The following is a 24,648-nucleotide window of genomic DNA, read 5'->3' on the forward strand; positions in this document are numbered from 1 at the left end:
TAACTATATGTTTTACATACATTTTGAAAAAAATAAATTTAAAGGAAAAAAAAAAAAAAAATTTTATTTTTTTTTTTTTTTTTTACAATATTGATATTCTAAGATTGAAAATCAAGCCTTAATATGATATACGAAACCATAAAGCTTAATCCAGTAATCAAGTTTCAAAATTGATGTTTTCAGATGAGTCCCATTTTATGGAACATGTTAATGATTAATCGTACAAAATCTAAAATATGAAATAATGATTAAGTATAAGAAAGTTCGAATTGCTCACCTTAACAAGATTAACCTTTCAAGATGAGTCATTAGACTCAATAGATAACTCAGTTATTATTAAGTCATTGGAAAATAGAAGTAAAAATTTTATTGAGTGAAAATTTTGAACTAGAAATGTAAAAGAAAAATTAATTTAAAATGTGAAAATATATTGTGACACCTAAGCAAAAAGGGAAATATATAGTTTATAAACAAAATGATGGCCCTATATAAAGGGGGGTTGTGTAAGAATTTAGCTGAGAAAGGCTTTGGTTTGAATTTGGATTGAATGGAGAGCTTCTTCTATCAACTTCTCCTCGTTGGAATCTTCTTAGTAACATTCTCATTGCCTTCTTCTTTTTCTGCAGTACCAACAAGACATTTTCAATTTAATGTAGGTTAAACTCAACTCTCTCTCTCTCTCGCCCCCCCCCCCCCCCCCCCCCCCCCCCCCCCCCCCCCCCCCCCCCCGATTATGCCACACAAAGCAACTTTTGACAATAAACGGTAAGTATCCTGGGCCGACGATTATTGTTAATGAAGGAGATAATGTTCAAGTTAAGGTTACTAACCGAGCAGCGAGAAACACTACTATCCATTGGTAAGTAGAAATTTAGTCTCAACTTTGATCAGATACTGCTTTGCTTACACATATTGAAATTGTAGATTCAACTGCTTTTAAAATTGATTAAGCTTGTAGAAGGATTAAATTAAATTGGAATGTTTTATTAATAATGCTATCACGAGGAAACTCTAATGAACCTCTAGCCAAGAGTACAATAAAAACAAAAACTCGGGTCGATCCCCTCTATTGATTCCGCATTATGTTATACTTTTTTTATCAATTATAAAACTTGTCACCTAAATAAAAAGAGCTTTCACAGGTAGAAAGAAATTAATAATTGTCTTTCTTGCATTGTCGATACTATTTTCAAATACTGTTCTCTTTTTCATTATTTTCGTCCATTTGCAATTATTTATCATTGATGAATTTTTTTATAAATGGTCCGAAATTCCTATTCAAAGACTGTTAATTGAAGTTTATGTGGTACTCATGACGAGAGACAAAACTTCCAGCTATATAATTATTAACATCTTTTTTTATTTTAATTAAATAAGTAGCTAAAATTTTCCCTTCCCCACTTCCACTTGATTGCAACGTTTAGATGCCTTTCAATAAGGGGTCCCTTCAGCTTATTGACTTTGACCCTCTTTTTTTCTGAAAAATTAAAATTAAATCATGTATATATACAAAGATGGATTTATTTAAAATTTTAAGCACACACTATTTGAATAATTGTTCAAACCTTTTGAATATTAGGTATTTAAAGAATATAGAGAAGAAATATTCGATCTATTATTTATACAGTGTTATCTCTCACTACCTACTCTATATTTGGTACCTATGAATCTATATATGCATAGACTTCTCTTGAATAAGAAAAAAAAAGTGGTCAAAACCCATAAGGAGAAGGGACCCATTATTGGAAGCCTGAAAAGGCAATGTTAAAAAAAGTTCAAAGATTAGAAACAATATGTTTCTTTCAACAAAGTAAAAAATCAGATTAAAGAAAAAATAAAAAATTTAGGTAGCGGTTGATTTGCATTTTCATTTTTCATTTTCATTTTCAAAACGATTTTTAGTTTTTTCCGAAAACGGCCCGTTTTCCGCGTTTTGAGCGTTTTGACAATTTATAACTAAAAACGCTCAAAATGATAAAAAGTCGTTTTGCGCTTTCAGTTATAAATTTTAACTCGTTTTCGAGATGGACCAAACGCATTTTCGAAAAACGGAAAATGGCCCGAAAACGACAAACCAACTGTATAATTTTTTATTTTTTCCGTTTTCATTTCCAATAATGCCCGGAATTGCATAGTAAATATACCTCATTAGCAAAATTCAAGATTTTAAATTGTTGCGCTGCATATCGTTGCCTAAAGTACACAAAACATTCGTTCTAACGGATTATTTAATATTTTTCTTTTCGGTATGTCGTATAAAATCTCTCATTTTTCCCCCAAATTAACCAAATAATTACATTCTCGAAGAAAAAAATCATCATTATGAGTAAAATATCTCGTAGTGTCATGAGTTTTGTCGTAAATCGATGATACATATATGTGGTGAGAAACAGGCATGGTGTAAGGCAGCTAAGGACAGGATGGGCAGATGGACCAGCTTACATAACCCAATGCCCAATTGGAACAGGCAAAACGTATATGTATAATTTTACAGTAACAGATCAGAGAGGTACACTTCTGTGGCATGCCCATTATTCATGGCAACGTGCATCTGTTTATGGGGCCTTCATCATTTACCCTCGCATGCCACCTCCATTTTCGGCTCCAGTTCAAGATCATATTCCTATTATCTTTGGTAACCATCTTTTCTTTTCTGTCTTCTCACCTTGGCATTTTAACAAACACTTGCTGTGCACCTTTTTTTCATCGACTTTGTAAGGAAATGATGTCCAAATGGCTTATAAATTAGTGGCGTCAAAATGGTCTGGACCATTTATTTCCTGAATGATCAAGACTGTTAAAAGACCAGATTGAAACTAGCCTGATTTGTGGAATTTATTGCTTGGTATGCCATAATGAATGGGTCATGCTGTTTTGATTGTCTAGCTTGTTGACCTAATTAGCCTAAATATAAATTATAATACGATTTTTGTTTCTTAGAAAATTTTTAATTTTTTATTACGTCTTTGTTTGGATACAAATTTATAAAAGGACAGATAGGATTGGCCTGACTGTAATATTGTCGGGCCATGAGGTTGTCCGATTTATGTCTAGCCCGAACCGTGTTGAAACAACAGACCGATTCAAACTCGAACGTACCGAGTCGAGCCTTTTTATTCAGTCCTTTCTATTGAGTTTAATCTCTTCGAAAGAGAGAATTTCCTATTTTTGTTCCTAATAAAGAAATGGAAGTCTCTTTTTCGCATCCATTTTCCATGACATTGTTGGAACAAAAATATCGGTTCTTAATGACTTCGAAGTCGACTACATGCAGCAAATTATACTAATTTGCTGCTTACTTATGAACACAGGTGAATGGTGGAATGCCGATGTTGATGCTGTGGAAAACGAAATGATGCTGTATGGTGGTGGACCTAATGTTTCGGATGCTTACACCATTAATGGTTTACCAGGGCCATTATATCCTTGTTCCATTAAAGGTACACACCCAAATGATGCTTGCCTGCTTCAAAACCCTACATAATTCAAGTTAATTTCACTATTGTAAAGGCTGTCCATTTCTTTTTCTTTTAATCTTTTTCATTAAATGTGCAGATACTTTAATCCAGACTGTTGAGCGTGGCAAAACATACTTGCTAAGAATTATTAATGCAGCCTTAAATGATGAACTTTTCTTTGCTGTGGCAAATCATACTTTAACTGTGGTTGAGATTGATTCTGTTTACACAAAACCCTTTACAACATCAGCTATAATGATAGCCCCTGGACAGACAACAAATGTTTTGCTCACTGCAAACCAAATCCCTGATGGCATGTTTGTTATGGCAGCTAGGCCTTATCTCACGTCGGTTTTCCCATTTGATAATTCGACCACTATCGGTTTCTTGAAATATAATACGACGAAATTAGGAAGGGAAAAGCCTCCATTGCCGCCTTATAGTTTACCTTCCAATCTCCCTTCAATGGAAGATACAGCATTTGCGACCAACTTTTCGAACCAGCTCCGTAGCCTTGCGTCCACTGATTACCCGTGCAACGTGCCAAAAGAAATTGAAAAGCGCGTAATAACGACTATAGGCCTGAGCTTGCAAGATTGTCCTGTTAATGAAACCTGTAAAGGCTATAGAAACAAAAGGTTCTATGCATCCATGAACAATCAATCATTTATTCGCCCGTCAAGGTCAGTACTTGAATCCCACTATCTAAAACTAAATACTGGATATGCTTCAGACTTCCCAGAGAAGCCACCGAATGTTTTTAACTACACCGGGGTCGATCCAGTGGCTGAAAACATCAACATGAACCCAGAGTTTAGCACAAGACTTTTGGAGGTACCTTTCGGGACAAAACTAGAAATTGTTCTACAAGATACGAATTTTCTGAATCCAGAAAACCATCCAATACATGTACATGGTCACAATTTCTTCATTGTGGGAAGGGGGTTTGGAAACTTTGATGTTTACAAGGACCCAGCAGGTTACAATCTGGTGGATCCTCCAGAAAGGAATACAGTGGCTGTACCTGTCGGGGGATGGGCTGCAATTAGGATCAATGCAGATAATCCAGGAGTATGGTTCATACACTGCCATCTTGAGGAACATACTTCTTGGGGTCTGGCCACGGGATTCATTGTTAAAAGCGGTCCAGAGTCGTCCCAGTGTTTGCTTCCACCACCTAGTGATCTTCCCCCCTGCTGAGAAAAGTTAGCACATCTGTGTTGTTATTAGTGAGTTTTGTAGATTATAGTTTTAAGCTTCTCATTTGTAACACTTCATGTTAGTACGTTTAAGGTTTGCTTGGTATGCAGTGTTAAGTAGGAACAAAGTTTACAGTAAACAAAAATTTATCTTCCTTTTATTTTTTCCTTGTTGAAGTGTGACCTAAATTCTATTAGATATTGGTGTTTCGGTTGAAAAGGACTTGAAGAGGTGAAATTATGGTCCAAGGAGAAAATCTCGATGCACTTCCACTCACTAAGCACCTGTCTCTCGCTTTGAACGCTCAAAACAAGGGTGCTGGTGCTAAATGCTGCTTGAGCGGCAGAGTTGGTGCCTGCTTGGCGCTCAAGCAACAATTCGTCTAGCCCAAGGCCCATTTCGCATTTTAACTTGTTTTCAATAACTCTATTTTATGGTTTATATGCAACATCCACGACTTGTAAACAAAATATAACATTGTTAAAGCCTTGAAAGAGTTTTAGATCTTGATTGAGAGCATTGAAATCTTATGAAAACAACATTCGTTATTGATTATAGTGAAATGTTCCTCCTAAGCCCACATGGTATTTTCTCGTATTAGGTTTTCATGTAAAATCTTTGTGTTCTTGTGTTTGTTTGTTTTATTTCATCTTGTTAATTATCTTGTTGATATCATAATAGTTCACGTACATTTATTGTGCTAAAAGACTATTAGGTGGTTGACGAGAGAGTATAGTTGTAATTTTTTTTTAATCAAATTTACAATGACAATTGTTACTACATTCAATATGGGCAATCCAGAATCTTGATTGAGCACTGCTGACTTCTATATGATAAGAATGACTAACTGCTCTACTAAATTAATCAATATGTAGGGTTCTAATGATGTAAAGCTTGAAAGTAGTGTTCGGTACAAAAAATTGAAAGTTAAACATGCATATTTGAGAGTTAAATTGAAAATCCACATTTATTTAATGTTAACCTCAGTTTTTTGCACGGGTGACATGGACAACAGATCTCAACTCTACTCACGTTCACATAATTTATCTCCTATACACTTTGACAAACAATTACCGACAATATTACTAAGTGCGTAAAATTGCATTACCGACAAATGACATTAAATGTAAGCTTTTATTGTAGAAGAGGAAAAGTGGTTACCATTAGATGAAAATATGTGTGATCTCATCCTGATGGTCAAGGCATCTTCTCCAAGGTGTCATTCAATAAATTCTAGGTTCAGTATATTTAATATTTTCTGAAAATTAGTCATTTTGAAGTCCAGGTCTAACATCTAAAAAGTAGACTGACAAGTTGAATGTAAGGTGTCTTCTATATAGATGTCATATCAATCAATTATAGAAAGATCTTGTACGAAATATCTCTTGGAACAGGTGAAGTGTAAGATGCTTTTTCTTATTAAGAGGCTAATTATCTCAGATTTACTTTATATTAGGCTAGAGCAACTTACCTCGATCTTGGATATATGACCTCTATATGGAATGTCGATGAGCTCATGGATCACTTTGACACCTTCGTTATAGCCTCGGTTAGGCTAGGAAGGCTGCTAAGATGGAGCCCGAGCCTGATTTGGCTACTATGTGGTTGATACTTGGAGCCTCGTCAGGAAAGGCGTAACAATAGTCATTTAAGTCCAAGTATTGATATTTAAAAAATGCATAGATTTTTGGATTTAGTGGATCATATAATTGCGGCATGATTTCATTGTCAAAGTGATGCTTTAGAATCGTGTGTTCTACCTTTGTGTAGAGCCATGCCAATGAGGTGATCACTTGTTTAGTTGTGTCTGAGCATAACTCAATAATCCTCCAAGACCATGTATGGATATTTATATAATGAATGTAATTTTGTTTTTAGAATGGTATTCTGATACCTTGTATGGAAACTATGTAAGTCAGTTTTACAAAGGCGAGGTCCTGGCATTGGAGAAAAGCTCTAAAAGATAGGCGAGTTTTACCTAGAGTGGTATTTTGAAACCTTATACGGCAGTCATTTTTGTTATGAAATGGAATGTTGTAGTAGTGGCAATTTGAAGCCTCTAAGGCGAGCATACATTTTTAGGGTGTGCGCATCTAATTTGAAAGCTATTGCGTGTCTTCATAAAATCCAACCAAGGGACTGCTTGTTTCCAAGATACGAGTCTCCTAGATCATTAATTTCATCATAGTTTTAGGTGTTGATGAATAGATGTCCAAGATTATCCTTGTGTTGATCCTAATACTTTCTTCTCCCATTTGCAAGTTTTTACTTTTGCAAAAATTGGAAAATGCAATATCACTATGTCTATTTGCAATTTCGGTAAGAATCTATTTATTTTCAGTAACCCACTTTGCTTTTTCTGATGATATTCATCAATTCCAGCAATTTTATCCTTGAAAATTTTTAGTCATTCCACACTCTCCATTTTCTTCCTTTCTTTAAAAGCAAAGCACAAAGAATGTCTGAGTTTGCGAGGCAACCTGGTAGGCTAGTGGAGATAGGTTGGCCATTGTTACTTCTGGGATTGGAGAATCCAATATTCTCTCCTCAATTGAGATTTCGAAGCAGTCACGTCCAATGAGAACATTTGAAGGAGACCTATGGACACACCGATTAAAAGTGGAGGTGTCGAGTGTTCCTTCAAACTAGAACCCCAACCAAACTTCAAGTAGTTAGGAAAAAAATATAAGATCCCTGATAGTATAGGTCTAATCGTCCCTAAACCTAATGAGCAGGCATGCTATATAAGGTTGAGACGTGTTATCATAAGTGAGGCAATTTTAAAAACTACACTTAAGAGTACACATATACCATTTTTCTGCCACGTCATGAAGTCTTATAGCCTAGCTCTAACCTAGCTCAACTCAAACTTCTAGAGTCAGATGGTTAGGTCGTGGATGCTCTGGTTTGAGGTAACTCTAGGCAAAGACATATCCTTTAGTGTCCCTACTTTATCTACAACCAAAGGTTTCACGAGAATGTGAGAATTTCAAGGGGTGGTATTATCTGATCTTGTGGGGTCCCATATTTCTTTTGTTATCAGGCTATCAACCTTCATCAAGGGGCAAAATAATCCTGGTTTTGGGCATCAGGGTATTGGACACCATGGAAGGAGACCCATTCACTTCTCTTACTCTTTTCCACCTCCCTCTTACTAATCCAACCACCTATTCCACTTCTAGCGAGTTTTTGTATTTTTGAACTATTTTTTCCTTTCATACCATTTGATTAGCACTTAAACATTTTTCCTTGCTGGCAAGTTCATTGCCTCTGTACAAGATCTCCAAGGAGTAGTGGGACATTATTTCCATCATATATCAGCTTGCGAACAAAAATGGCAAATACCTCGAGCTCATAGAAAAAAACATCCACTTCATCAAGCACGAACTTATGGCCTTTCAAGGTAAATTATAATTATTTACCTCGAGTATGCTGAGCTCCTCAAATCATATGTACTAATACGTGTTGTTTTGCAGAATACTTTTTGAAGAAGAAGCCATTAAAGCCCGAAAACCACTTTTTCTGCTTACAAGAAACAAAATGATCAATTACAAAAGGAAAATAAAGGTTGCCTATCAATGATGTGGAAAAAGAAAAAGAACAAGACGAGATAGTCAAGCCTTTGGACTAGAAAAAGAGAACCGAGGCCTTTGGTGCCTCTTCATCCGGTCCTACCATTGCTATCAGGGCAATTTGCCCACCTCCATATCAGATACCCATCTAAGTGAAAATTTCTACAAATTCTCCTCATCCTCCTCTCATTGCCCAGCATTCTAGAAGCACTATTTAGCTAAGCTTGCATCCTATGAAAATGAATGAGATGAAGGAGCATGAATTTCAAGGCAAAAAAGTCTGTGAATCCACCTTGAAACGACAAAGTAAATTATTTTTTCAGGGTCAATAGTAAGGAGCTCGCAAAAGATGCAACTACAATACTTCTTTTGAAGATACTAGGCTATAGCGATTTATTACAAATACTGCATTGAGAGGTGGCAAAATCAAGTTGCCTCTTACTAGGCTAAAATCTCCTGTAGATAAATAATGCTTGTGTGGCTCATGGTCTAGGGATTGGCCTCATTACTCAAGATTTGTTGCATGATTTTCAAAATCGAAATAAGCATTGATGGATCGATTAGAGGCCTCCTCTAAGCTGGAGGAAAAGTTGATGAAAGTGAAGGCATAAGGTAAAAACGTCGAGCTTGCTTATGAAAACGTAGGTTAAGATGAGTTGGATTTTGTTGAGTTCAAGGTTAGTCGCTTTGAAATAGAACTATATTAAGTTGATCTCAAGTGTCTACCTTAGTCAAGATGGTCAACTAATCCAATAAACACAAACGCCTCATAGATAAAACCCTGTAAGCCTTGAAAAAAGAAAAGAGATAGAGATGAGGCAGATTGAGAGGCTCAAAATGAAGAAATTAAATCTTTGAAGGCTAATATGGCTATGGTAGGTGAAGTAGCAATCAAGAACTATGTTGATAACTTTGAAAAGACTAAGAATTATGACAACTTTGCCAACTATTGAGCCTTCAAAAATCTTTGAAAGCTGAGGTGGCTCGGATGAGGGAGGCTCATTTGGAATCGAATATCAACTTTTAGGAGGATAAGTTTAGTAGGGGCCAATTGAAGATCACCCAAACATCAAGGCCAATGCCAATGAAGCTCATGATGAGACGAGGCGACTAAGCTGAAGCAATGATTGTTGTAGATGTAGTGGTACATCCTTAGGCTACCTTTCTTTTTTCATTTCACTAAACTTTTTGTAAAGGCTTGGGACTCCTCATTTGTAATCTATCTTCCCATCAATGAAAATTTTATTTTCAAAGGGTTATTGCTTCTTGCTTTTCCTTGTATGCATGCTACTTTTCTTTCATGTTGTTGCTTCATTGTATATCTAATAGCACCTCATCATCATTAATTCAAACTTACATGTTTAACTATTTTGCACCACTCTGTTGAAGCGAAAAATGGTTCATTGCATGGTAAATGGTTCATCCATGTCAAAGGATAATGAGGTCTATTTCGTAGGATTTGAGGTGGGCTCTCTTTGGGATGATTCATACCTCTCCTGTAAAAGCAACACAGACTTCCTTATATGATGATCATTCATCCATGTTAAGAGATAATGAGGTCTACTTCGTAGGGTTCAAGGTAGGTTTTATTTGGGATGCTTTATACCTCATTTGTCAAAGTGAAAAGTACTTCCTTACATGGTGAATGGTTCATCCATGTTCATGGATGATGAGGTCTACTTTGTAGGTTTCTAGTAAAATCCCTCTGGGATGCTGAGTGAGTACCTCTCTTGAAGCAGTAAAAACTTCTTTGAATGGTGGATGGTTCATCCATGTTAAAGGATAATGAGTTGTGCTTCATGGTGTTCGAGGTGGGCTTCCTTTAGGATGCTTCACACCTCTTCTATCAAAGCGACAAAGATTTACTTGGATAGTAGATCATTCATCCATGTTAAAGGATAATGATCTTTATAGGTCTAAGGCTCATCACCTCGCATGAAAGAATATGGTTGAAGATATTGATGAGAAAATTTTATATAAATTGGGAGAGATCATCTGGTCGGAAGGGTAATGTGCTATGTTCACTGATAGTACTTACGAAAATGCTCTATATTCCAAGGGAGAGGTTGTATCTTTCCATCCATATCTTCAATTTTGTATGTTCCAAGATATAGCTCTTCTTTGATGCGATAGAGACCCTTTCAATTGTGGCCCAATATTTTTATGCTTAGTTCTTTTGAGAAGAGGAATATCTTTCTCAAAACTAAGTCTTCTATACAATGTGGCATCTTCTTCACTTTAGCATTATAGTAGTGGGGTCATTTTTGTTGGTCTGAGATGAGCTTTTCTTGTGAATCATGTCTCATTTCTTCAAGAAAATCGAAGCGTTCCTCATCAACTCATCGGATGAAGTCGTTTTGGGTGACTTGGATGAAGATAACATCGAGAATTCTTGGGGATATGGCCTCATTGGATATTTTGCCGGTATGTTTCCGGGGAAAGTTGCATTACTCCATATGTGTGATTCATGGAAGGTGAATTACAAATATTTTGTTCACTCGAGTGGGTGGCTTGTCTTTAAATTTGAAACGGACGTGGATAGGCTTAGTGTCTTGCATGGAGGCCCTCATTTGGTGTATGGTAGACCATTAATGCTAAAGGTTATGCCTCGGTACTTTGATTTTAATGATAAAGATGTGACCACGATGCCGGTTTGGATCAACTTGCGATATTACCTTTGGAATTTTGGAACACGAATGCATTGGGAAAAATTGTCTCCAAAGTAGGTAAACCCATTTCGACCGATAAGGTCACGGCAAGTAGAGGTAGACTATCCTACGCAAGAGCACTAGTTGAAGTCGACGCATCTATTGAACTTGTGAGGGTGGTGAAGATTAAGCTCCCAAATGGATCTTTGAGGGAGCAAGATATTCTTTTTGAACATGAACCTAAATTTTGTGGTTCTTGCAAAGTCTTTGGGCATTCCTTTCTTGGTTGCAAGTATAACAAAAATACCGCAGGTGGTGAGACTTCAAAATCCAGTGAGCTGGCTGGAAAAGGGCAGAATATTCAGGCTGGGAATTGTTCAAATTTCCAGCAACCACCGGCTGAGACAGGTTCAGAATCCTGTGAAAAATCAGCCGAAAATGTTGATGGACAGAATAGGGAACTCAACCGACTACAAGGGCAGCCTACTCTACAGCCAAATAATGATGGTGCGGACGGGCAGGAAACACAAGCTGAAGTACAGGCAGATGGCCCTTTTATTGAGGTTGTCAACAGGAAAAATGAAGCTGGTCGTCGGAAAAATTCGACACATGTTCACCGGCCCCAAGTGTCTACAATTCAAGGCTGTCATATGAGAAATTTGAAGGCTGATTCTTCATCTACCATGACAGGGTCTTTCTCCAAAAATGTAACCAATGAAAAATTAAAAGATATAGCCGACGAGGTCAGGAGAGCGAGGAAATTATCTGAAAAGAAGAAGGGTATTTCCCTTGCTTCATCATCATGAAGATTGGCTCGTGGAATATTAGGGGCTTTAACCCGCCCCTCAAACAAAATGGGGTTAAAGAATTCATGCGACGACATGAGATTGATGTTATGGGCATCTTGGAAACAAAACTGAATGATTTTAAGTTATCCCGTATTATGAGGAATAAATTTGGTGGTCTATCCTCTGCTAACAACTTTCGCCATCATAAAGCGGGTCGTATTTTGGTTTTGTGGAATTCCTTGAAGGCTGAATTGGAAGTCTTGGACACTACGGCACAAGTTATCCATTGCTCAATTACTTGCAAGGTAACTTCACGCACCTTCCTTGTTAATTTTGTTTATGCATTCCATACTATTGTGAACTGCAGGCCTCTTTGGGATAATATTGAGGAATTTGGTCTCAATTGCACCTTGCCATGGTTGGCTTTAGGGGATTTTAACAATGTGCTCAATTTTGATGAGAAAAGTAATGGGGCGGATGTCACTCCGTATGAGATTAAAGATTTTGAAATGTGTTGCCAAAATGTTGGACTTACGGATATGCGGTCAATTGGTTGTTTCTACACTTGGAACAATAATTCTGTTTGGAGCAAAATTGATAGAGCCATGGTAAATGGAAATTGGATGCTTGAGAGTTATGACAGTTTTGCAAACTTCCTTCCATCGGGTTGCCTCTCCGACCACTCACCTTGCATTGTGTCAATTTTTGGGGAAGTTGAAAGGAAGAAAAGGCCATTTAAATTTTTTAACATGTGGACATGCCATGAGGACTTTCATGATGTGGTATCAAATGGCCGAATCAAGTTTTTTTTGGTTCTAAACAATTCTCACTTTGTAAGAAATTACAGAGTCTTAAAGGGGTGCTAAAAAAACTCAACGACAAGCACTTTGCTCACATTTCCTCTAGGGCTGATTATGCTACTAAAAAGTTGGAACTGGCACAAGTTGAATTACATAATGATCAGATAAATCTTCAACTAAAGTCTGAGGTTGCTAGATTGAGGAAGGAGGCTACTATGCTATGTGAAGCGGAAAGGAATTTTTATTACCAACAAGCAAAGTGTGTTCATTTGAAGAATAGTGATAAATGCACCAAGTATTTCCACTCTTTGGTTAAGAGAAATGCCAAGAGGAACTTCATTCCGGCAGTTATCAAGAGGGATGGTAATTACTCTACTTCCCAAGAAGAGGTGGCGACGGAATTCACTCACTTTTATAGTGAATTATTGGGACAAAGCGGGTGTGGACAGCATTTTAATGATGAAATTCTAAGTAACGGTCCTAAATTGTCGGGGGAAAATGCCATGTTGCTTGTCCGGGACATCACGAGACAAGAGATTAAAGATGCCCTCTTTAGTATTGGGGATGACAAATCACCCGGTCCGGATGGTTACACATCTTGTTTTTTTAAAAAATCATGGGATATTGTTGGAAATGATTTCTTGGAGGCAATTGAAGAATTCCTTGCAACGGGGTCTCTACTCAAGCAAACCAATCACACTATCATTGCTTTGGTACCAAAGGGTAATCATTCTACTTCTGTTGAGGATTATAGGCCAATTAGGGGGAAAATGCCATGTTGCTTGTCTGGGACATCACGAGACAAGAGATTAAAGATGCCCTCTTTAGTATTGGGGATGACAAATCACCCGGTCCGGATGGTTACACATCTTGTTTTTTTTAAAAATCATGGGATATTGTTGGAAATGATTTCTTGGAGGCAATTGAAGAATTCTTTGCAACGGGGTCTCTACTCAAGCAAACCAATCACACTATCATTGCTTTGATACCAAAGGGTAATCATTCTACTTCTGTTGAGGATTATAGGCCAATTGCTTGTTGCAATGTTTTTTATAAAGTCATTACAAAGATCCTTGCCTCTCGGTTGAAGCCTATGCTTGATGTCATTGTTGACAAAGCACAAACTGCTTTTGTGGAGGGACGAAGTATGATTGAGAATATTCACTTGGCACAAGAGCTTTTGAGAAAATACAATCGCAAGAGAATTGCTCCTAGATGCCTTTTCAAAATTGACCTTAGAAAGGCCTATGATTCCATAAATTGGAATTTCCTTGAAAAAGTCATTGAAGGATTGGGGTTCCCCGCTACTTTTGTTGGTTGGATTATGGAGTGTGTGACAACTCCATCTTATTCCATTGCTCTTAATGGTAACCTTAATGGATTTTTGAAAGGAAAGAAAGGTCTACGCCAAGGTGACCCGTTATCTCCTTACTTGTTTATTCTATGCCTTGAATACTTCTCTAGAATGGTTAATGTGGCTACAAGCGATAGTGATTTCAATTTTCATCCTAAATGAGCACACCTAAAGATTTCACACTTGGCTTTTGCGGATGATTTGATGCTTTTTGCAAGAGGGGATGTGATGTCGGTGGATATCTTAATAAAGTGTCTTTCAACTTTTGGTGCCATGTCGGGTCTCAATATAAATGTTGGGAAATCTTGTCTCTACACAGCGGGTATTCATGGTCAAGAATTGGAGGATATCCTTGCACTAACTAATCTTCCAGTTGGTACCATGCCATTTCAGTATTTGGGCATCCCACTTGCGGCTGAAAAACTGAAAGTGAGTTCTTATGATTCTTTCACCAATAAAATTTCTACTTATATTGGTGCATGGTCGACTTCTTCTTTGTCATATGTGGGTAGAGCAGAATTTGTAAGAGCCGTTCTACAAGGAGTGGAATGTTTCTGGTTATCCATTTTCCCCATCCCGGCTACGGTTACTTCAAAGATTATTAGTCTTTGCCGAAGGTTCCTATGGGGATCCAAAAAATCGTTGGTTGCTTGGAATCAAATTTGCCTACCTAAGCATGAGGGTGGGCTTGGTTTTAGAGATATCAAAAGTTGGAATGCCGCACTCCTTTCTAAAACTCTTTGCAACATTCATAGCAAAAAGGATTGTTTATGGATTAAATGGATAAATGAAGTACATCTTCGAGGCTCGGACATTTGGAAGTATAAAGTGAGAAAAGGTGATTCTCCACTACTTAAAAGGCTTCTGGAAATAAGAGACAGTATTGTTGAACCCCAAAATGAACTTCAAACTAGAATGGACAAATTATTCAGTTGGACATAATCTGGGATTTTTAGCACAAAAACTGCCTATGAGTTCTTCAGACCGAAGGGAGTTAAAACTGCATGGGCTACCTCTGTTTGGGATGGTTCCATCATACCTAAACATGCCTTCATCCTATGGTTAGCTGTTCGGGGTAAACTACAGACAAAGGACAGATTATGGTATCTCCAGATCGACCGAAAGTGCCCATTCTGTGCACTCACGGATGAATCTACCCAGCACCTATTCTTTTCATGCCGATTTTGTAGAGAAGTTTGGGATCATATCCGGGATTGGTTGGCTATTCGGCGTAGCATGTCCACCTTGTTGAGCTCATTAAAATGGATGAAAAAGGAAGCTCGAGGTAAGAGTTGGCCTAGTAGAGCAAAACGTATTGCACTTGCAACAACCGTGTACTACATTTGGATGGAAAGGAATAAATGTATTTTTGAAGGTATCAAGCCGCAAGTTGAATCCATTGTTAGACGAATTAAAACATACATATACAAAGCGATGTTTACTTTGTATCCGTATGTTTTGATTCACTTCGAATCTTTACTTGCAGGGCTTTAAACCTTTGTTGGCACATCTCTTTTCATTTGCTCGCTCCCGGGTATGCCCGGAGTAATTGCATGTGTTATTGACTTTTGATTTGCCCGGGTATGCCCGGTGTACTTGTATATGGAACATTTTTGATCAATGATATTTTGATTTACCGATCAAAAAAAAAAAAAAAAGGTTTGGCATCTACCCACTTAGTAGAGTAATCTATGATGACAATAGTGTAGCACACACTACTTTTTCTTTTGGCTAAACACAATTAGGAGCTCATTGAAGGACTGCCTCTGCATCGTTGCGAAGCATTGGCATTTATCGCACTTGCACACAAGTTGAAAGGCATCATTTTGTCAAGTATAACAGTAATATTCCTACTTAAATACCTTTTATGTAAGTGCAAGTCCTACAATATGATTATTACATACACTTTTATAAACTTTCCTGATAATGTACGTTGCCTCTTCTTCTCCTGTGCATCGAATGAAAGATGATGAGAAGCCTATCTTGTATAGGACTTCGTCTTGGAGAATAAAATGTAGTGTTATCCTTCTAAGTGTGTATGTTTCATCCTTATTATCAGGGAGGATCTAATCTTTTAGGAAGACTATGAGGGTACTTCAACCCACCTCACCACCTCTTCCATGGATATGGGTGGCCTAGAGAGTTGTTCAATTTGCACCATCTTGAACAGCTAGAAATCTTTGCTTTTGGCCATCTTGAAATCTTTACTGTTGATCAGCTTGGTAATGCATCAAAATGGACATTTTACCTCTCCAGATGAACCACATGAGGAGGCTCCAAATTGGTAGCTTAATGGTTCCATCTTCGCCTCTATCTCAGGGGCATTAAAATACTTCGCAACAAAGTCTACAAGGCTTTAACTCTTATGGAGGTTATTGAATTGAAGATAATGTCAAAGTCACTCAGTCGTAAAAAATATTTCATCAACCTAACAAAAACGTAGCTTTTGAAGCACATGATTGAGTACGAGCTTCTTCATTTCAGGGTACTGAGCCTTCGCTTATAGAAAGGCTTTGCTCACTCACACAGTATATGGCAGTTGGTGGTTGCTTTCTTGTCTTACATGAACTAAGTTGATTACTTTTTTAGATAGAGCCAAATTATAGTTGTAGGGGCCCATGAACATTTTGGATAGGAAAGAGAGAGGCCCTAGCCTACGTACTTTCCAATTCTTGGAAAGCTTATCCATACTCTTCTATCCATTGAAATTTCTCCTTTCCTTTAAGGACTTTAAAGAAGAGAAGGCATTTGCCCGTGGATTTTGAGACAAAGCGACTCAGGGTCTGCCACCTGTCTACTGAGGCTCTGTACCCCTTTTGGAGCAAGCTTGATTATGATTGCAAAAGTTTGTGTAAACTCTCCACTTGCCATTATGCTTTTTCGTGAAATCTGTATTGGAGATCCACCTCGGATATTAGATTTTCCTATTGAAGCCATTGGTTATAAGCTTCTCAACCTCTTCATTTAGCTTTGTTTATCTTAAGGTTGTAACAGCTCACCTTTTCGTCTATTCCCACGATATCTTTATGGTTTCGAGAAGAGATATCTAAGTTTTACATAGTAAACTTTTGAGCTTCTCATTTACATTTTGTCGCAGTTTCTTCTCGACTTGTAGTGACTTCGTAGGATCTTGAGAATCCACGAAGAACTCTCCAGCTCTTTCATTAGGCTGCTTGTGAATCAGACTTAGTGATTGAGGGTCTAATTCATCATATATGACCTCTTCAACAAGGGCTTATATCATCTCGGTGTTTTCCCATTTTTAGTAATCTGTCCTTTTCAAAGAACATTGATCATTTTGGTATCGATCATCATCGTGTTAATCTCACAGGGGCTACTTTCCTTATAGAATTCAATTAGCATTCCTTAGCCTCCCTTTGATTGCCTCTGACATTGGTAATACCGTTCTTCATAGAGAACTTCATACATAAGTGATATATGGAGGTAATTGCCCATTGTTCCTTCAAGGAAGTCTTCCCAAGCCCCCATAGTAGGTTGATCTGCTATTAACCACAAGTAGTGTTTTAAAAGCCTAAAGCGTTACTAACCGTGGATGCCAAACTTTAAGCTTTACGAGCATAGGTGAGCCTCGACCATAAAAAAGTGATTTCTTATTTAAATATTATTTAAAAATTTTATCATTCAAAAAATTATTTAATGATTAAAATAATACATAGAAAGCATCTAAAATTATAAAATACTATATTTACTTAATAATTTCTACAATTAGTTAATTATACAATTTTTAAAGGACAAATTAAAAATAAAGTCAAATAAAAGGCTTTTAATAATAATAATAATAATAATAATAATAATAATAATAATAATAATAATAATAATAATTAATATAGCCCACCTAGTTGAGCTTTTTAAACACCGAACACAGGGAATTCCATATAATGCCTGGCCATTGGGGACTTCTTCTCCATCTCTATTGCAAGAGTATTTTTTCTCTTATGGTGATACTAAAGCCTGTTAACCCGTAGAGTGAGGAGCTCATCGGGGTCAACTTATAATACACTAGCATTTGATCATAAGTGGCTCCAAAGATGATGTTGGTGGAACTCTCATTGTCTATCAACATGCACTTCAACCCATTGTAGGCTACAATGCCTTTATTATCAGGCATCAAATTGAGGGATAGTATAGTCCTGTTGTATCCTTTTTAGAGAAGGTGTTTAGCTCAATGATAAAGGCAGTAAGATCGTAGGTTCTTGGGGCCTCCTAACCCTATTACATCTAGCCTCCTATGTGGCTAGTTGAGGAGAAATGACTCTTTGGTTCCAATATATAGTAGGCCCAGCTTCATCAAAGGCTAAGGATGGCACATCATTTAATGTGTCTATAGGGACAATGTGGCGCCCTACTTAGTCCATTGATGGTTGATAAAATGTGGTGTAGAACCTCTGCCTGTTAGGCAGTGGGAGTTCACTTATTTCCTTGTTTTGGTGGTCTGTGAACTCTTCATTAACAATTTCATCCATCATCATCTATACTAATTTGTCATTTTTATTGTGAAAGTCCCTCCAGCATAGTATGTTTATATTGAGGCCTCCTTTTGTGGTAGAAAGAGCTTCCGTATTGAATCACTTCTCGCAATAAATTATTTCATCAATGAAATAAGCTAAATAGCCCTTGCCCTTGAACATTTCATCAATCGTCACCTCGTATCTTAGATGTGCTAAACTAGATCATTTTCTTCCCTCTTGGATAGGAAGTTGTTCAAAAGAATTGCCTCTTAAAATCTCGCAAACTCCTAATACTTCTAAAGTGGAGCTTATCGTGCTACCTATTGACTTCTCCACAAAGGGCATGTGAAAAAGCTCTACACTTCAGTATTGCATAAGGCCCTCTCAAGCTCATATAAGTCGTGCAGGTGTTGATGTGCGCCTTTAGGTCACCTTTTTCCTTGTAAATTGGTATTTTGGAGGCACGAATTAACTAGAAACGTAGGCATTTAAAAGTTCTTAGGAGAATATGAGGTTGTCATCGTCATCATTCAGTTTAAAGACCTACATGGCCTATCCTCGTCTTCATGATCACCTTAGTATAGAGGCAGTTTGAAGTTCACAGTTTGCTACCTTGCAACCTCGGCTGATCTCCTTTTCTACCAATTCTTAGACTAAGAATTATTTTGTGGCCTATTCTTATTCATTTGCTCTTGAAACTTGAATGTAGGAGGCTCCTGACGTAGCCCATTTATAGGTGCTCCACTATGCCTTTTTTCCACTCAAGTAAGCTATGGACCTTCATTCCTGAATCAAGATAGCTCCAATACCTATTCCTAACCCATCACATTCAATCTCAAAATTATTATTTAAAGTTAGATAGTGATAAAACCGGTGTAGTACACAACTTATCCTTAATATTAGTAAAAGACTTCAACGCCACAATGACATACACTTTTCTTTGCAATCTTCGTAAGCAGTGTGAGGCAATGTGCTGAAGTTTTTAAAAAAAATGCCTATAGAAGTGTAACCTCCCAAAGATTTTAGAATAAAATTTACTTATTTTATATTTTATATATTTACATTTTTGAAAGTTGAGGACCAAAATGAAAAATGTTTTAAATTTCTATTTATTTGTTCCAAATAATTAGATTTTGATAGAGCGATATTTAATGTATATATATTAGACTCATTTTATAAGTCGTAATTAATTAGAAGTCTTTGACTCGTGAAAAAGTTATTTTGGTTAAGAAGACATTAAGTTAGATCCAATTGAATAAAAATAGGATAAATAGAATTTTATATAAATTATAAATCAATTCATTTTCTCTCTCCAAAAACGTGTAAAGTCTTTAATGAATTTTATTTTTTAGTTTAATATTAATCTATTTTGAATTAAATGTGATAGCTAGTATCCTATTTGGATAACTATGAATTTGTTATTAAAATATAATCCAAAACTAGGTTTTATCCAATAGGGTACGTACATGTTTTCTATTATAACTCAACCACTTTTTATTACTATAAATACTATACTTGAATTCCATAATTCACACACCAAAAGTTATACACACGTAAGAGAGAGAGAGAGAGAGAGAGAGAGAGAGAGAGAGAGGATACTTTTGGTAACTAGAAGACAAAAAACTATTTTGCAACTCTTAAATAAACAAGATAAGATACTTTAGGTGCAAGTGTTTTTGTTTCCTTATGCGTTTATGTTCAATTAAAAATACATGGATTGCCAGTAGATATTCGTTTTCTTTAAAAAGAGATATGAAATCCTACGAAATTATAAGGGGACCTAAAATGGGTGTGTCGCTTGATCACCGATATATTCCATAAGATCAAATGATATAATGTATATAGAAACTGTACGTATCTTACTGGGTGTTCTCGAATACCTACTCTTACAAATTTTTAAAGGTTAGTTCGGGTCGATTGGATTTGTGGTAAGGCGGTGATGCAGGCTACCAAGAGGATCATAGTAACAAAGCAAATTTTTCATTAAGTTTCTCTGCCTTCATAATTATTTGTTAATTTATTTTAAGGCATGTTTAGTGTTTTTTTTCAGATACAATTGCTATATATAATTTAAATTTATGAATGCCGCAATTATTATTTATTAAAGAATTTTATTTTGATCTTTTCGCATGTAAAGTTAACAAAAAATGAATTTTTGGTAACGCTAGTGTTATGAAAATTTGGGGCGTTACAACTTGGCATAAGATTACAGTTTGACTTTTCTGCAGACTTGTTTTTGGGAAAAAAAATTTATGGAACAGTTCACATGAACAGTAAAAAAAAAATTTTGAAAAAAAAAAAAAAGAAAGAGAGAACGTGAACATTGAATTTTAGTGTTCATGTGAACAGTAACCTAAAAAATTATGTCTATATATTTTTTTCTTTATTTCTCATATTTTTGAAAGTTAAGTATTGTGTTTAAGTCAATTTTGAATGATAGTAGTCTAGAATTTAAATTGTTATGGTTTCATGACTATGGTTCTAATTTCACATGTAATAAATTTTTATGCGTTTTAACTTTAGCATTTTGGGATGTTTTAAAAGTGGACCAATTTGAAAATTCATATTTTAAGAAATTTCCCGTTTGATTTATTGTTTGAGTTTTGTTGATTTGCATAATTATAAAATTGAAAGGCTTTGTCAAAAGACCTAAACTGTCTAAGAAGATATTGGAATTTAAGCAGTCCACCTGTGACCCCATCCTCAACTGGAAGCCTTTTAATTGCGCGTTATTTAAATCGGCGAGGCAGAAAACAAAATTTCAAACATTCTTGTTTTTGTTTTTTTTTTTAAATAAAATAAAATAATAAATAAATATATATACACATATATACGAGGGGCCTATTTTTTGGAAATTTTATTTTGAGAAAATCCTATAAAAAAAAGGGGGCCTATTTTAGGAAACTTTTATATATACATGAATTATAGTTGTTTTTTTTTTTAAACATTGGGGAAAAAAGAGAGAGAGAAATAAGTAAATAAAAATTAATTAATTAAAGTCTTGGACGTTTATGAGATTTATGACATAAGAATCACTGGCACGCTACGCTCACTACTTGACCATTCTCCAATTGATCCCATGTATGAAATGTAATGACATATTTATAGCATGATTCATATTATGAAATGTATAAGCATGGTCACCTCGCATAATATATTTGTCATTTTTTTTTACATTTTACTAGAATATCGTGTATGCACTGAGAATAAAATAATATTGATAATGCAAGATTAAGCATAATTAAAATTATACTTATCACATGATTAGGATGACTAGAAATAGCCCAACATACCTCCAGCGTGCTGAAATAGCCAATTAAGAACTACATAAATTATGAAGTAAGATGAAAGTGAACTTTTTTTTGAACATGTTGAAAATTTCCCTTTTAAGTGGGAACGTGCAAGATCATTCGAATATAATGAAGGGGCAGTCCTCTCGATATACCACTTTATAAGCACTATGCGACCTCAATGGAGAGACGTGGCTTACTTCGTGAGGGATATGAATTATGAGTTATATTTGGAAAGAAGATTGGGATAAGATTGATTTTAAAGGATATTGTGAGGATATCATAATTTTATGGAATCACAAACAACGAGTACCAACGCCCGAACCCAAACCAAAGCCGGAAGAGGACTTAGAGGAAGATATCGAACCAGAGCTGGAAGACCCTGAGCAATAAATCCAACCACAAAATTCCGTTGATTTGGTTGCATATTTCGAGCCAGAGTCATGCATTACTTCGGATGATGAGATTCCATAAAAAGAAGATCTTTTTTTTTTTTTTTACTCACAAGGATTAGAAATAAGTGTTATTTATTTACTTATGAAAAATTTAATTGTTTATTTATTTATTTATTTGATTTTGAAAACAAGTTACTATATGTAAGGATTTGAAATTTTATATTTTTAAAGTTATTCATTATTACAAAGATTATTAATAATATTAGGTTCTTTTATCAAATATTCCTAAATTAAAATTTTATTTGTGTTAAGAAAATGTCAAAACAACAACAAAATCAAACTACGATCATCAGGGATTTGCTAAGGGTGGTACAAAATTTGGGTAGGCAACAAGCACAAGCTGGTCCCCATGGTGCAAACGCTAACAACATCAGCTCAATTGTAGAACATTTCTGTCGCTACAAATCCCCAACCTTCGATGGCAAGGCAGACCCACTAGCAACTGAAGAATGGATAAGAGGAATGGAGCGAATCTTCAGACATCTATCTTGCACTGATGCTCAAAAGGTGTTATGCACAGAGTTCATGTAGGTTAACGCTACAGGCCACTGGTGGAAGTCAGCATCTCACACTAGAACAGAAGCACAACAACGTGCTTTGACGTGGACACAATTTAAAGATGAAGTGATGGGAAAATACTTTTCCCAAGCTCTGAGAGATGAAAAGGAGACAGAATTCCTTCAACTTAAACAGGGAAAAATGAAGCTTAAGGATTATCAGAGAAAATTCGAACAACTCTCTAGGTATACACCACGCCTAATGGACACTAAAGCAAAGAAAGCAAGGAGGTTTGAGCTAGGATTGCGTACTGAGATTGGTGGAATACTGGCATCCCACCAATTTACCACCTATAGCTAAGTATTGCAGACTGTCCAAGCAATCTCAAATAGGGTGGAAATTGACCAAACTCCCTAGCAAGGGGCCGACTCTTTAGGAAAGAGGAAATGGAATGGATCCAACGAAGAGAAAGAAGAAGGACCGAACAAGAAAGTTAATTTTGGATCAAGTTTTGGACAAGTCATTCTACCCTGTCCAAAGTGCAACAAAATACATAGGGTTGAATGTTTGTTTAGGAAGCATGTGTGCTATCGATGTGGTAAAACATGGCATATCTCCAAAAACTGCAAAGAAGACCCTTCAAAGAAGAATGACGAGCCAGAAAAGAAAGAAAAGGCTCGAGTTTTCGCTTTAGCCCAGGACAAGTTGCGGAAGACCTAAATGCAGGTAATTTCGATGACGAAATTCTTTTAAGGAGGGGAGATTGTAACCTCTCAAAGATTTTAGAATAAAATTTACTTATTTTATATCTTATATATTTATATTTTTGAAAGTTGAGGACTAAAATGAAAAATGTTTTAAATTTCTATTTTATTTGTTCCAAATAATTAGATTTTGATAGAACGATATAGACTCATTTTATTGGTCGTAATTAATTAACAGTATTTGACTCGAGAAAAAGTTATTTTGGATAAAAACACATTAAGTTAGACCCAATTGAAAGAAAATAGGATAAATAGAATTTTATATAAATTATAAATCAATTCATTTGCTTTCTCCAAAAACGTGTAAAGTGGGTAATGAATTTTAATTTTTAGTTTATTATTAATCTATTTTGAATTTGATGTGATAGTTAGTATCCTATTTGGATAACTACGAATTTGTTATTAAAATATAATCCAAAACTAGGTTCTATCCAATAAGATATGTACATGTTTTCTATTATAACTCAACCACTTTTTATTACTATAAATACTATACATGGATTTGATAATTCACACACCAAAAGTTATACACACGTACGAGAGAGAGAGAGAGAGAGAGAGAGAGAGGGTACTTTTGGGAACTAGAAGACAAGAAACTATTATGTAACTCTTAAATAAACGAGAGAAGATACTTTAGGTGTAAGTATTTTTATTTCCTTATGCATTCATGTTCAATTAAAAATGCATGGATTGCTAGTAGATATTCGCTTTCTTTCAAAAGAGATATGAAATCCTACGAGATTGTAAGAAGATTTAAGATGAGTGTGTCGTTTGGTCATCGATATACTCCATAAGATCAGATGGTATAAAATGTAATTTTTATTGTTATATATATGTATATGGAAACTGTACCTATCTTACTGGGTATTCTCGAATACTCGCTCTTACAAATTTTTACAGGTTAGTTCGGGTCAATTGGATTTGTGGTAGGGCGGTGACGCTGCTAATAGGATCGTAGTAACAAAGCAAATTTTTCATTAAGTTTTTCTGCCTTCATAATTATTTGTTAATTTATTTTAAGGTATGTTTAGTGTTATTTTCCATATACAATTGCTATGTTTAATTTAAATTTATGAATGCCGCAGTTATTATTTATTAAATAATTTTATTTTGATCTTTTCGCATGTACTTTAAACAAAAAGTGAATTTTTGGTAACGCTTCGTGTTATAAAAATTTGGACGTTACAAGAAGCTAGCTAAATCATGAAAGCTTTACCTCAGTTATGCTTTTAGGTGTCGACCACTCCTTGATAGCTTCGATTTTCTCCTCATGCACTTCAATTCCCTTTGCAATAACAACATAGCCAAGAAAAACTACTTTTTCAATGAAAAATGTATGCTTATTAAAGTTA

General features: G+C 35.8%; 2 protein-coding genes, 1 long non-coding RNA gene and 1 pseudogene across 3 annotated transcripts; all 4 read left to right on the top strand.

Annotated features, from left to right (window-relative positions):
- Positions 1 to 511: 511 nt before the first annotated feature.
- Positions 512 to 4,825, top strand: LOC111380777 (annotated as a pseudogene).
- A 2,887-nt stretch (positions 4,826 to 7,712) lies between these two features.
- Positions 7,713 to 9,489, top strand: LOC111380776. The gene is made up of 2 exons (XR_002700241.1): positions 7,713 to 8,061; positions 8,135 to 9,489. It is a non-coding gene; the product is annotated as an uncharacterized LOC111380776 (long non-coding RNA).
- A 4,559-nt stretch (positions 9,490 to 14,048) lies between these two features.
- On the top strand, positions 14,049 to 15,369 carry LOC111380779. The gene is made up of 3 exons (XM_023004415.1): positions 14,049 to 14,700; positions 14,887 to 15,221; positions 15,307 to 15,369. The coding sequence occupies exons 1-3, from the start codon at positions 14,049 to 14,051 to the stop codon at positions 15,367 to 15,369; spliced, it is 1,050 nt and encodes a 349-aa protein (XP_022860183.1).
- A 6,920-nt stretch (positions 15,370 to 22,289) lies between these two features.
- Positions 22,290 to 22,892, top strand: LOC111380780. Its single transcript, XM_023004417.1, has 2 exons — positions 22,290 to 22,415; positions 22,566 to 22,892. Exons 1-2 carry the CDS (start codon positions 22,290 to 22,292, stop codon positions 22,890 to 22,892), a joined length of 453 nt encoding a protein of 150 aa, XP_022860185.1.
- Positions 22,893 to 24,648: the final 1,756 nt, after the last annotated feature.

Source organism: Olea europaea, unplaced genomic scaffold, assembly GCF_002742605.1.
Source record: "Olea europaea var. sylvestris unplaced genomic scaffold, O_europaea_v1 scaffold2209, whole genome shotgun sequence".
Taxonomy (NCBI): domain Eukaryota; kingdom Viridiplantae; phylum Streptophyta; class Magnoliopsida; order Lamiales; family Oleaceae; genus Olea; species Olea europaea.